At 35.0% G+C, this 13,672-nt stretch overlaps 1 protein-coding gene and 1 long non-coding RNA gene across 4 annotated transcripts in view; one reads left to right on the plus strand and one right to left on the minus strand.

The window, feature by feature from the left end:
- Positions 1-13,672, minus strand: part of LOC145992201 (uncharacterized) — a 223,757-nt gene that overhangs the window by 208,021 nt on the left and 2,064 nt on the right. The window lies entirely within an intron of this gene.
- The window catches only part of LOC145992199 (alpha-tocopherol transfer protein-like), a 52,058-nt gene that overhangs the window by 26,795 nt on the left and 11,591 nt on the right, over positions 1-13,672 (plus strand). For all 3 annotated transcript variants that reach the window (XM_083128524.1, XM_083128526.1, XM_083128525.1), the window contains exons 3-6: positions 703-862; positions 8,683-8,935; positions 10,244-10,354; positions 11,822-11,927. In XM_083128524.1, the coding sequence (XP_082984650.1) occupies positions 703-862; positions 8,683-8,935; positions 10,244-10,354; positions 11,822-11,927 (630 nt within the window). The remainder of the gene's footprint in view (positions 1-702; positions 863-8,682; positions 8,936-10,243; positions 10,355-11,821; positions 11,928-13,672) is intronic.

A 13,672-nucleotide genomic window follows, 5' to 3' on the forward strand; every position in this document is an offset into this window, starting at 1 on the left:
CCTAATCATTGTCAGCGTTAATATTACATGCCATCAGCAGTATGTAGAGAAGTAAGCTGCGTATTAATAATGCACACACCATTCAAGATTAAATGAACATACAAAACCATTTAAATAAAAGTTAATAACAATAGTCAAATACAATTTTACAAACTGAGGTATTGATACCTTCAGTATGGACGGTTATGAAAGACTCAATATTTGAAGAAATCGGTTGGTCAGAACAAATTAAACCTTTGTCATGGAAAAGCAAACAGTTTCTAGCGGAAAACAGAACTAGGCAATTTAAAACTAGAAAGGTTAATTACATTGAACTTCAACCAGGATACTTGGTTATGATCAGAAATAGGCAAGCTAGTTCTAAGATACACAATCAGTTCAATTCTTGTCAATGAAATTAAAGACAATTATGCAATTCGTTACACACTGGACCAGCAATATTATGACCAGGTGAAATTTTCAATCCTGCGTGTGCTTAACCGTTCACAAGGGAAGAGGAATCAACTCTTGTCACTATGAGAATTAACTCTATGTTAGCAGATACTGGACTGCCATCGTTCATTTATAGCAAATCTTGAAAATAAATTTCAACATTACCAGTTTTTTCCCTTAAATAAAAATTGTCGTTTCACTATATGAAGGCACACATTTTCAGATCACTTAGAGTAATTATCCTGAATGTTTCTACATTTTCTGTTTCAGATGACAAATTCCTTCTCAACTTCTTCAGAGGATGCAAGTACAGCGTAGAGAGGACCAAGAAAAAGCTGGACACTTACTACAGTCTTCGCGCAGCCATTCCGGAATTCTTCAGCAACAGAGATCCACTCAATGATGATTTCAAACGCATGAGGGCTATCGAGTATGTTGGAATTAAATTTATTTATCAAATCTTTCAAGTCCATCGTGTACAATTGCGAATATTTTTTTTATTGCAAAGTTAATATTTAGAGATAAACTACAGACCTGAACATTGTAATTAGGTGAATGAAAATGAAATTTGTAAACCTCAATAATGAGATTCAAGTACTAGATTTAACAAGAGCAGCAAAAGGTTTTTAGTTTAGGCGGAATCAATAGTGTTTAACACTATAAGATTATTCGCATTCAAAATATAAAGTTAAACGAAATGCAGTTTAAAATTTAATTCAGATGTGTGAATAATGTTTCAGTGTTAAAGTTCAAAAATACGCATAACCCTTGTATTTGGTCATCCTATTTCGATTTTCAGTGATTGGTAACGCGACAACAAAATATGTCTCTTGAAAATAAAAAAAATGCATCTTTTTAGGATACTAATGAACAAAGCTAAAAATATTTCCTTGTGTACTGGTCGTGTGTCTGACTGGGTCAGGTATTGATATCTAAACATGGAAAGATTAAGGGGTGCAGCTGTTCCAAGACATCTATTATTAAAAACTCAACTCAACTATGATTTATTGGACTTACAGCTTACTGGTGGCTGTTTATGCCCAGCATACATTATAAGTACATAAGATACATTTTTATAAATTTTACACACAAAGTTCATAAACTCTCTTAAATACAATTTTATATAACTACATTATCTCATTCAGTAACAAAAATATATTATAATTTTATATCAGCTTTTCTCAAAAAAGCAAGTATAACATATCCAATTCTAACATCTGTTGCATACAACATTGAAGTCAAATTAATGGGAAAAGGAACATTAATTTTTGACAAAGTTTTATATAAGGTATTTCTTTTCTCTGAGTGAATTGGACATTCCAAAATAATATGATGAGCATCACCCCTTAAATCACCACAGTCACAATTAGGAGATTTCAAAATGTGTATTTTAAATAAATGATGATATGTTCTCGCGTGACCACTTCTTAGTCTATTTATTAAAACAATTGCATTTCTTGAACCTTTACAATTATAAAACCAAGGTTTTTTCCTAGTGTAATCAACATAAGGACGATAACTTTCACCAACATTTTGTAATGAATTATTACACCATAAGTTCCATTCTTCAAAAATTTTCTTCTTAACCCTCGGCAAAAGATCTGTGTAATGCAATGGTAACTGGATTGTTTCATTCAATTGAGCAGCTTGTTTTGCATATCTGTCTGCTTGTTCATTTCCGTAAATATTAATGTGTGATTTTACCCACACATAATGAATTACTTTTCCATTGCTTATTAAGCTATTAGTTGCACGAATACAATTGATGACATATGGTGATATTTTAAATAAGTTTTTATAACTAGATTGTATTGCTTGTAAAACACTTTGGGAATCAACTAGTATTAGAAATTTCTGTTCAGGAACTGTACCAATATAAATCAAAGCTTGATATACCGCATATATTTCTGCTGTAAATATGGATGCCTCCACTGGTAACCTAAACATTTTTGATATATTTCTTTCAGTATCATAAAGAGCTGCTCCTACTCCACTTTCAGTTTTAGACCCATCTGTATATATGTGATAAAAGCCTTCCCAAGATTCTCTAAACTCAGCTGTATGATTATATTTCGGGAAATATATTTTTTGAATTGGTTGTGTGGGAAATTCTAACGAGTACACTGGCAATGTTCTTGCTATGAGTACTTGACTACATTCATGATGATATTTACTAAATAGTTGTACCCAAAGCGTAGCTGATTTATCATTGGTTATTCCTGAATCATGCAGCTCTAAAAGATTTAATAAAACATCATTGAAAGGATGCCATGGTGAATGTTGAATTTTAAATAACATTTTTATAGCGATTAACTTTATCCTCACAGAAACCGAACATTCTACTGACTCCATATATACCACTACATTAGGAGTACTGTTCATTAATCCCAAACATCTTTTTAGAATTTTTCGTTGCTGAACTTCTAGTGGAGAAAGTTTTGTTACTGGAAGATTACACAAGACCATTAATCCATAATCTAATACTGCTCGATAATAATTCTTATAAAACATAAGCATGCTGGTAGGATGTGCTCCCCATTTGGTATTCGCCATAGCTTTAAATAAATGAAATATTTTATCGGATCTATTTTTCATCATATTTATTTGATACTGCCATGATAATGAAGCATCAAAGTATACACCTAGATATTTTACTTGTGAAACAATTGGAATTTGTAATCTCCTAGGAATAATGTTGAAAATATTTTGAAGACCCTTATGCTTAAATACTACTATTTTGGACTTTTCTAAAGATATTGATAATTTTTTCTGCTTTAACCATTCGTTAAATTCTATTAATTTATATTCAAACATAGAAAAATCTTTTAAGTGATTGTTAGAGTCTAAATATATACATACATCATCAGCATATTGTAGAAACTGAAATGGGGAATCTATTATTGTTTTAATATCTGATAAATACACATTAAATAATAATGGGCTAAGAGGACTTCCCTGTGGTAGTCCTTGTCCAATATATATTGGACCTACCATTTCTGAACCAAAATGAAAATAAAGTTGTCTTTTAGATAACAATTTCCATGTCATTATGAGTATACAATGTGGCACTTTTAGTAATTGTAGTTGTCTCAATAGAACAGTAATATCTACGTTGTCATATGCACTTTTAATATCAATAAAGGCTGAAAGTACTGATTGGTTTCTTTTGATAACGCTATAAATATGAGAAGATAATGTTACTAATGCATCCTGGGTTCCATAACCTTTACGAAATCCCATTTGTCTGGGAGAAAATACCTTTTGACCTTCCATAAACCACTCTAATCTTTTTAATAAAAGCTTCTCGAAAATTTTTGCCAGTACGGAACTTAGAGCTATTGGGCGATATGACTGACCCAACGAAGGGTTTTTCCCTGGTTTTAGAATTGGTATAATAATTTGAGAGGTCCATGCAACGGGAATTTTACCCGATAGGAATATTTGATTGAAAATTTTACATAACATGCTTAGTGCATTCTGTGGAAGATTTCGTACCATAGAATACGTAATTCCATCAATGCCAGGAGCAGAATCTTTAGACCCTTGAAGAATTTCATGAATTTCATTTACAGTGATAGAGGATGTGAACCCCTTTGAGTATTTTGATGTAGATGAGAACGTGTAGAATATATTAGGAGGTTCGCAGGCTGATGTAAAGGGTGTAGGAATGACTTTATTAATAAAATCGGTTTTCCATTCAGTGGACAAAGGTAAAGTCCGACTTACATGTGCTTTTCTAAGTGATCTGAACTTGCGCCATATGACGTCTAATTTTGTGTTAGGGTTTATTTCTTCGCAATATTTTTGCCATGAAAATCTCTTAGCCTTTATATATACTTTTCTAGATTTTGCAGTAGTTCGTTTCAAATTTATCAAAGTTGCAGGTGAAGGAGCACTTACAAATTGTTTCAATGCTTGTATTCGCTTCCTTTTTGCTTGAAAACATTCTTCATTCCACCAATCTATTTTAGGAAAATTTCGATCATATTGCGGTTTTAGTCGGGGACAGGCATAATCCATAACTTGAGTTATTATATCCACAAATTTTTCATATTGTACAGTATATTGGTTTTGATATTCTTTAGCTGAAAATTTTAAGTCTAAAACTGAATTATATTTCATCCAATCTGCCATCTTTACGCTCCACTTACGAATTGTTTTTTGTTTTATTAATTTTGGAAATTTTTGAGATAATGTTAGCGTGATGAAACATGGAAAATGATCACTAGTTCGTAAATCAAAGTCTATTTCCCACACAAAATCAAAACACTGATTATCAGATATTAAAGTTAGATCAATAGAGGACATATTATTTCCATTTGGTGGAACATGTGTTGGAGATCCATCATTTATAACTGTCAAGTTATTATTATCCATCCAATCTTCAACTGTCTTTCCCAAAGTATCAATTCTATGATCACCCCACAATGTATTATGACAATTAAAATCTCCTGTTATGATAAAGGGATGTTGAAAGCCAGATATAAGAGAATTTAGATGAGAGCTCTGTATTTGTTGCGAAGTATAATGAGATGGAACATACAAGCTAATAATATTATAAAGTAAGTTGTTTAACTGAATTTTTATACCGACCACTTCTACATTATATTTGGAAAATAAGTCATGTGTTGAATTAAACTGAATTTGTTGAAATGGTACACTTTCATGAACAAAAATTCCCACACCCTTATTTCCCACATTATAATCATTTAATATACTATGATAGTGAGCAATATGAATATTTTCTGATTTTAAACCCCATACCTCACTAACGCAAATTATTAACGGGTGACACTCATCTATTAATTTAATTAATTGAAGTTTCCTTGCAGAGAAGGATCTTAAATTCCATTGTATTATTAATGGCAAGTATTTTCTTTGCTGGAAACACATTGTTGTTTTAAATTAAGGGGTGTCCCCGAAATCTTGTAAGTCTTGAATTAGTTTTAAAATTTGTACAGAAATTTCGTTACATTTTAAGATTATTTTCCTAATATATAATAAATCATCACTCACTGAAATTGTTGTGGTAAGTTCAGCTATTAGATGTAGCAGATTTACTAGCGATTCTTTCTGAGAAGGACTCTCCGCTGTTGTCCGGCGTCCAATCGAATCTGATTTTCTATCCTGTTCCTTAGAGGAACACGTCGTGCTCACAGGTTCACTTGTATTAGCCACTGCTGATGATGTTGACGCAATTTGTGGATCCTTGTGTTTATTTTTGTCCTTTATCAAAACAGGTTTAATTGTTTTCCTCAATTGTGAAGCAGAATGCAGTCTAAAATTTTCCCCGTGTTGTTTTTTAAAACTTTCATAAGACCGATCAGATTCTGGTGGCACTTTCTTCCAACAGAGGTTACTCAGATATGTGTCATTTCTTCTATTTTCCCAATCTGTAACAGAATTTAATCTGATCGTAGTAGGACTTTCTGATGTGCAAGGGCTTTCCTTGTTTATTGATTCCTTTCTTATCTCTAGCAATTTAGGAAAGTCTTTAGCAGAGGTCGCATATGTTCGCTGTTCATTTCGTGGATCAATTCCAAAAAGTACTTGTTTCCTTGCATCTTGATAGGAGATGTTGTTATAAGCAATCAGCCTTTGTATTTCTCTCTCTTGCTCCCATCTTACACAAGACTTATCGGTAGATAAGTGGTTTCCTTTGCAATTAATACATTTAGGACTGGCATTGCAGATTCCATGTTCCGCTTGACCGCATCTATAACACACGGGAGAGGATTTACACTGTGTTTGTGTGTGTGAGAAACGGAAACATTTCTTGCATAAAATCACAGATCTTACTTTTGGCTTCACTTCAAATATTTGTCTCCACAACTTCACTTCTTTTGGTAACTGTTGAGATTGAAATGTTACACTAATTAGTTTAGTAGGTTCTTGCCTTACTTCCCCCTCTTCATTGAAAAAAGTTTTCTTCATCCTTATTACATCTATTATTGGAACTTCAGCTCTAATGTCTTCGATTATCTCGTCTACTGGGATGTCGGTAGGTACACCATATATTAATCCTTCTCTCACTAAAAGACCTTTAGGAATTCTGGCTTCTAAATGGTATTTTTCCTTGATAAATTCATTTTTAGCAAATTTATTTGCATCATATGCTGTGCGAAATGTCAATTTTGCCTGCTTCAAACCACTTTGTTTAACGAATTCAACATCAACCTTCTCCTTACATAAATTATAACCTAATTTCACCGTATTCAAGCTCTGAGATCCAGGTAATGTACTGTCCACCAACACGATATATGGGCCTTGATGTCCCTCATAATATAAAGACATATCATATGCTTCATTTCTATATTTAGCAACACCAACCTTTGTCCTTGCACTTACTTTCGGATTTTTTGGGTTTTTCTCCACTTCAGGTTCCGTGCATTCTTCATTAGATCGACCTCTTTTGCAAGAAGTCTTATCACTAACTTCCATTTCCGCTAACTGTTCAGGCACAATCACATTCATATCACTCTGGATAGCTTGCATTAAATTTTCCTCATTAATCTTCACATCCTGAGCCATCTTGGGAAATCACAAGCGTTTTTATTTCGCTTTTCTCTTTCACATATCAAATGTAAAATGTATAGAGAGATTTAATCTTGTAACTCTAGAACTATTATTCTCAAATCAAACTTCAATTAATTAAATCTCAAACTAGAAAAACAAACAATTCAACACGCTATTCACACAGAATCCAAACGATACCACCATGAAAATTCCTATTATTAAAAAGAGTAAATAGATATTGCCAACTTTCGAGGTGTAAAAATGAAGGGATCGCCCACCGTCGTGGTGTAAAATGAACGATCACCCATCGTCGTGGTGTAAAATGAACGATCACCCACCGCAGAGGTGTAAAATGAACGATCACCCACCGCAGAGGTGTAAAATGAAGCAATCACTTACTATGTGACTGTCTTCTACATTCACAAATAACTACTATTTACTTGATTTCTATTGCGTACAAATTTATAAAATTAACAGGGAACTATTGAGATTAAGAACGCTGTATCATTGTCGATATTTGTTTTAAGTTGTTGATTTCGATTCGTTTTTGTTATATGTAAGAAGATTGACTTAAAATGTCTTGTGTCAGAAATCGAAAATGAGTTTATATCAAATGTTATAAAGTGAAATAATATTTTGGAAGTTGAGTTGAGTTGTTTAATTCTTGCAATGTAAGTATAATAACATTATGAAAACCAGTTGAGCGCTGAGGACTTACAATTTAATTTTAAAATTGTGTTAAAGTCTGCTCATACTTCGCGTAGAATATATATTCAGTGTGAAGTATCGTTGCAACGATCACCCACCGTCGTGGTGTAAAATGAACGATCACCCACCGCAGAGGTGTAAAATGAAGCAACCCCCACCGTCGAGGTGTAAATGAAGCAATCGCCCACCGTCGAGGTGTAAAATGAAGCAATCGCCCACCGTCGAGGTGTAAAATGAAGCAATCGCCCACCGTCGTGGTGTAAAATGAAGCGATCACCTACCGTCGAGGTGTAAAATGAAGCGATCACCCACCGTCGAGGAGTAAAATGAAACAATTGCTCACCATCTAGGTGTAAAATGAAGTGATCACCCACCGCCGAGGTGTAAAATGAAGCGATCACCCACCGTCGAGGCTTGAAATGAAACAATTGCTCCCCATCGAGGTGTAAAATGAAGTGATCACCCACCGTCGAGGTGCAAAATGAAGCAATCACCTACCGTCGAGGTGTATAATGAAGCGATCACCCACCGTCGTGGCGTGAAATGAAACAATTGCTCCCCGTCGAGGTGTAAAATGAAGTGATCACCCACCATCGAGGTGTAAAATGAAGCGATCGCCCACCGTCGAGGTGTAAAATGAAGCGTTCGCTCACCGTTGAGATGTAAGATGTAAGACGGAGCGATCGCCTACCCTTGAGATCTAAGAATTAAGCAAAAAAACAATAACTTAAATATTTATAGTCAGTTGTTGAAAGAGTAAAAAGGCTCAAAATGAGGCAGTCACTCTAGGAAGACGACGTCTAGAACTGTAAGTTTTAATTGATAAATATCAACTAAGTGCGTCAAATATTTTAGCTGTAAATTACGCTGATTACACACAGAGAAAGAATTAATTCTAGCACGTTATATTCATTGGTCAGTTTATTCAATAATCAATAATTCTTTGCCATTAAGTTCTGGGGGAAGGGTACTACTGAGAAGAAATGATATGGAAACACTGATAAATTTCCCACCCTTTTATTATAGATTTGCAGGACCCCTGCCCGAACTCACCCCCGAGGGGTATCAAGTAACGGTGGCTGGCCTAAAGGAATGTGACGTTAAGGATTTTGACTTCGACGTTGCAGCTAAACACTTATTCACCAGCATAGACGTGTCTCTGCTCACGGAGGGTAAACGAGCGGGAGATATCGTCATCTTCTACATGAAGGGAGTTAAGCTTGGCCACATAGGAAAACTCTCCATGACGCACATCAAAAAATTTCTGGCATGCGTTCAGGTGAGTTTAGTGTGGTTAAGGTTGCATGAAGCCAATGAGCTACCTCCAATTGTGTATAATTCGATAATTTCTTACATATTTTTCTCACTCGAAAGTGTAATTGTGGAAAAATATTAACGCTGACTTCCACCATTTATTAAGTTTATAATTATCTGTATGAAGCAAACTATGTTAAGTTTTGAAAAATATCTCAGTATATTTGTCTGAATTTGAATTATTGTTTTAAGTCAACTTTATGCACAGAGACTGGACTGGACCTACAGTTTAAAGTCCGAACCACTGTGCAATGTGCCAAAACGAGGTATCTAACCAGGGACCCTTTGATTACAAGGCGACGACGTTACCACTACGCCAACGGGGAGACCCATATCTCAATAAATGAGGCATTATAATGCAGAAATCTCTCTTGCTGTTTCATGTTACAGGCGATCAAAGTTTGGGTTGTGCGACTTTTGAAACACACTGTACTACTACTACCACCAAGGAATAGGGTAGGAAGTACAGGATGCGGCAAAGATTTCAAAAATGCGAAGAGTGTCAAGAGCCCTACTGTAACAAATATATGGTAAGAAGTAACAGCTTTACAATTTAAAGGTTGCTATTTTTTTAGTTTTTATTATTCGTATTAAAAGTTGAACCCTTAGAATCAATAGTACTTTTCATAGCCTCCCCGATGTCGTAGTTGTAACGCTATTAGCTTGTAACAAAAGGTCTATGGTTCGATTCCCGATGGAGGCACATTACACAGTGGCTCCGTTTCAACTTCAAACTGTAGGTTTAGTCCCGATTATCCTGTGTGTATGAAGAGGCCATAAATAAAACTAAAGTAGTTCTCAGGTTCGTCGTATGATCTCATCTATAGAGCAAAATAATAGTCAAGAGAAAAAGCGCTTCCCGATGAGACAGGGATACAATAAGAAGGTAAACACATAACAAAATAATAATAATAATTGGTTGCTTGACCATTTTTAAAAATGTTCATATTTTTGTTGATGTAACTTTTATGTAAGGGTAGTTCAAGACAGGAATTAGTTTTCTTAAACTTGACTTAACTTTTAAAAATGGCAACCATTTTGGTTTCGTGACTTCCGGTATTTTTGGCCTTTGCAGAGAGTTGCGATAGAAATAAAAATAGAGAGAGAGGAGATAGAAAGAATGAAAAATAAAGAAAGGAAGAACAGAAAGATAATTTTTAGCAGCTACCACCATATTTTGTCAACCCCTGAACCCAACAGAACGAAACTCTGACGACGCCAATGTTGCCATACTACAATTTCTCTAACTAAATATCACTGCGTTACATTCCAGGGTGCGTATCCCAGGAGGGTGAAGGAAGTGCATATTGTGGAGTCGCCTTCATACGTGACAAGATTTGTTCAACTCTTCAAACCTCTGCTCAAAGAGAAGTTGCGGAAACGAGTAAGTTTACATTTCTTTAAAAAATAACTTGATGAAACCAAACTCAAAGAACACTATTTTTTTGTTTCTGTGGCCAGAACAACAGTAGTTCATGTACATTAGAGTACGGGACCACTTCCCTCGCTTATACTTGTTCGAGTCCCCCACGGTCGAGCTATACAATGGAATGACATTTTAATGTGACAAATCGTAGACACACATATGTAAAATATCGGGCTTGATAGTTTCAGCCCACAATCATCTCACTTAGTACTCCGCCAGTTTGTTTCTTTGTACAGCATATTTGCAGAAGGTACCTTGAGGTATGTGGATACAATTCAACCTTCAATCGTATCAATATACGCTGTATAAAACACACCTTTTTACAAACTTCGTTGACTGTAACGACAACGAAGTTAGTATTGTAAGTTGTGTTTTATACAGCGTATATTGGTACACTTGTAGGTTGAATTGTTTCTTCTGCAAATATGCTGTATAAAGAAACAAGCTGCCGAAGTACTAAGTGAGGTGAGTGTACTTCTGGGCTTCGAGCGTTATGTCGTTCGTTTTGTATGTTCGAGCGTTGTTCGTCATTGCAAGCTATCTGGTGCTCGAGCAAAACCCTCTTCTTGCAGATATAAAAAGGCCGTTCGTTCATGTTGTGACAACTCAAAGAAAAGTTTGTACCGTGGTATATGATTTTTTAGTGCTTTAAACTGAATCTAGGGCAAGATTTTATAATCCGTTACGAAGGTTTACTTTATCAATAACACAGCTCTCAACTTTGGGGTGTATTGCTGCGAGGTCTTCCACAGCAATTATACATAATTATTATTAGTAATAGTAGAGTTCACACAATTGCTTGTAGAATTTATCGAAGAAAATTGTTCAGTAATGGCGGCGTAGGGTTAGCAAACAGACAGGGAGATGCTTAGGGATACATTTCCATATTTTGGCTGTTCAATTGTTAGCACAATAGCTTTAGTGCTCGAAGTGGAATTTCATTGACCGGGATGTTTGTTTGATAGCGGAAAGGAGTGCTTTACGTAAATTATGCGTATATTTAAATTAGCCGGTATCTACAATTTCAAATGAAATTATTAAAATAAACCGATTATTATATAATACAACAGCAATAACTACTACATAATCGTAATGTTTATTAACTGTTTTGATACAATTTGTATTGCAGGTTCGAACTTGCACATGCATTATGATATCATAGTGATAACTGTGAAATTGAATCATTCAGTCGTTTGCTAACCTTAAATGTAACAGCACAGCCATTGTAATATAAGAGCAAAACATTTATTTTTCTAAAACGGAGAAGTCTTTGACTCAGTTACTGCACACACGATTTCAATATTTAACACAAAATCTCATCCGTTTGGCAGTGGCACGTCTACATGCAGTTTTCATCAAGCACTAACGGGTAATATGATCTCAAATTCTACAAATATTCAAAGGTGTCTTCTTTTTCTCTTGCAGATTCACATCTACAGCAACGACTACACAAAGCTCTACAAGTACTTGCCGAGAAAGATCTTGCCCTCTGATCTCGGCGGCTGTTCATTTACTGGACCTGAACTTGGAGGTAAGGCAAAGGAGTGTTTGGAAAGATAGTTTTTAACAAGTAACCGAGTTACCGTTAAAGTTACTTTAAAAATAACCGGGTTACAATTAGTTACTTTAAAAGTAACCGGGTTACAATTACTTTGAAACATTGCTAGAGTTACTCGTTTCGAAAAGTAGCAGTTTCAGTTCGTAGTTTCAGCAAGTAACAGAGTTACAGTTCTTAGTTTCAGCAAGTAATAGAGTTACAGTTCCTAGTTTCAGCAAGTAACAGTGTTACAGTTCATAGTTTCAGCAAGTAACAGTGTTACAGTTCATAGTTTCAGCAAGTAACAGAGTTACAGTTCTTAGTTTCAGCAAGTAACCGTTCCTAGTTTCAAAAAGTAACAGTTCCTAGTTTAAAAAAGTAACCGTTCCTAGTTTCAAAAGTAACAGTTCCTAGTTTCAGAAAGTAACAGTTCCTAGTTTCAACAAGTAACTGAGTTGCTGTTACTTGTTTCATAAAAGTAATAGTTAATTGTTCAGTAAGTAACTAAGTTATATTACTTCTCCCAGTTACCATTATCAGAAAAAGTAATTTACCTGCAACTACTTAAAAGTAATTAGTTACTTCCAAAGACTGGGAATAATTGATAAAGTTATGCCACAATCAGATTCGGGTTACCGTATTTACTTAATGAACCTCAGCGTGCACAAGAAAACATAATTTTATACGATCTCGCTAAAAAAATAGCAAGCACTTTTCTGAAATATTCCGTACATCTATTTGCCCAGTGAGTTTTTGTCTGCTACAGAATCTAGGACCAGCTTAATTTATGTGTATTTCCATTTGATTATATTACCTCGCGTATTTACCATTCGAGATAATCGCGAAGATGAGGATAAGCTCGTGAAATGGGTGATGGAAGAATGATGCACCCAAACCTGACCAGGGTTCAAACGTGGGATCTCTAGCTTCGTTGAGAGTCATGATCACCACTAGGATGAAACATATTCTACATACCTGGATTAAGGACACAGCTTGGGGCCCTACTCTAGTGGACACTTTCTTAAACTGTAACATAAATGCGAGTTCTTTTTTTTTTTTTAGTTTAAAAGCTTTACTGAATTCTTAAATTGAAAATATTGTATGTAAACTCATCACATTTTCTACTCAGCCCCTTCCTCAATGGGACAAGTGTTGATTTTTTAACGCTTGAATTTGTTTCACTAAAATCACAGCACAATACAAACAGGTTACAAAACTTGAGACTTCGGGGTTGCGAATGCTTTCACCAAATGTGGCGAAAACAAAGAACCAAGCTCATCACAGCACACGCAACGGGCACTCTTGCCAAAAGATCATGTTACGTGACATGATCGAGTTGTAAGTCGGCTGATAAGCAGCCCGCAAGGTGTTTTGTGATAAAATCAATCTCCTAAAAAAGCTATGAAGTCGAACTTAAACACAGAATGGCAAGCACAAATCGCGTATTGCATAATCGAACGCTTGGGTAGGGACGGAAGACAAAGCAATACACAAGCCGATATTTACACTACGTTAAAGTACAGTAGGTCAGCCAATCACGTACTTATACTCGCGTACGACGCCAGTCATTTCTGTAGGAAGGTCAAGATGTTGACAAAATTAAATAGAAATATTAATAATCAAATAAATACTGTTATTTTTACAGACAGCATACTAAAACGAATGATTATTCAATTTTGTTGACTTTTGCACATTTCGTGTAAGAAATATCTTTCAAGGAATCTTTTTGAATTTCGAAA

This window comes from Lepisma saccharinum, chromosome 9 (genome assembly GCF_977018435.1).
Source record: "Lepisma saccharinum chromosome 9, izLepSacc3.1, whole genome shotgun sequence".
Classification (NCBI taxonomy): Eukaryota; Metazoa; Arthropoda; class Insecta; order Zygentoma; family Lepismatidae; genus Lepisma; species Lepisma saccharinum.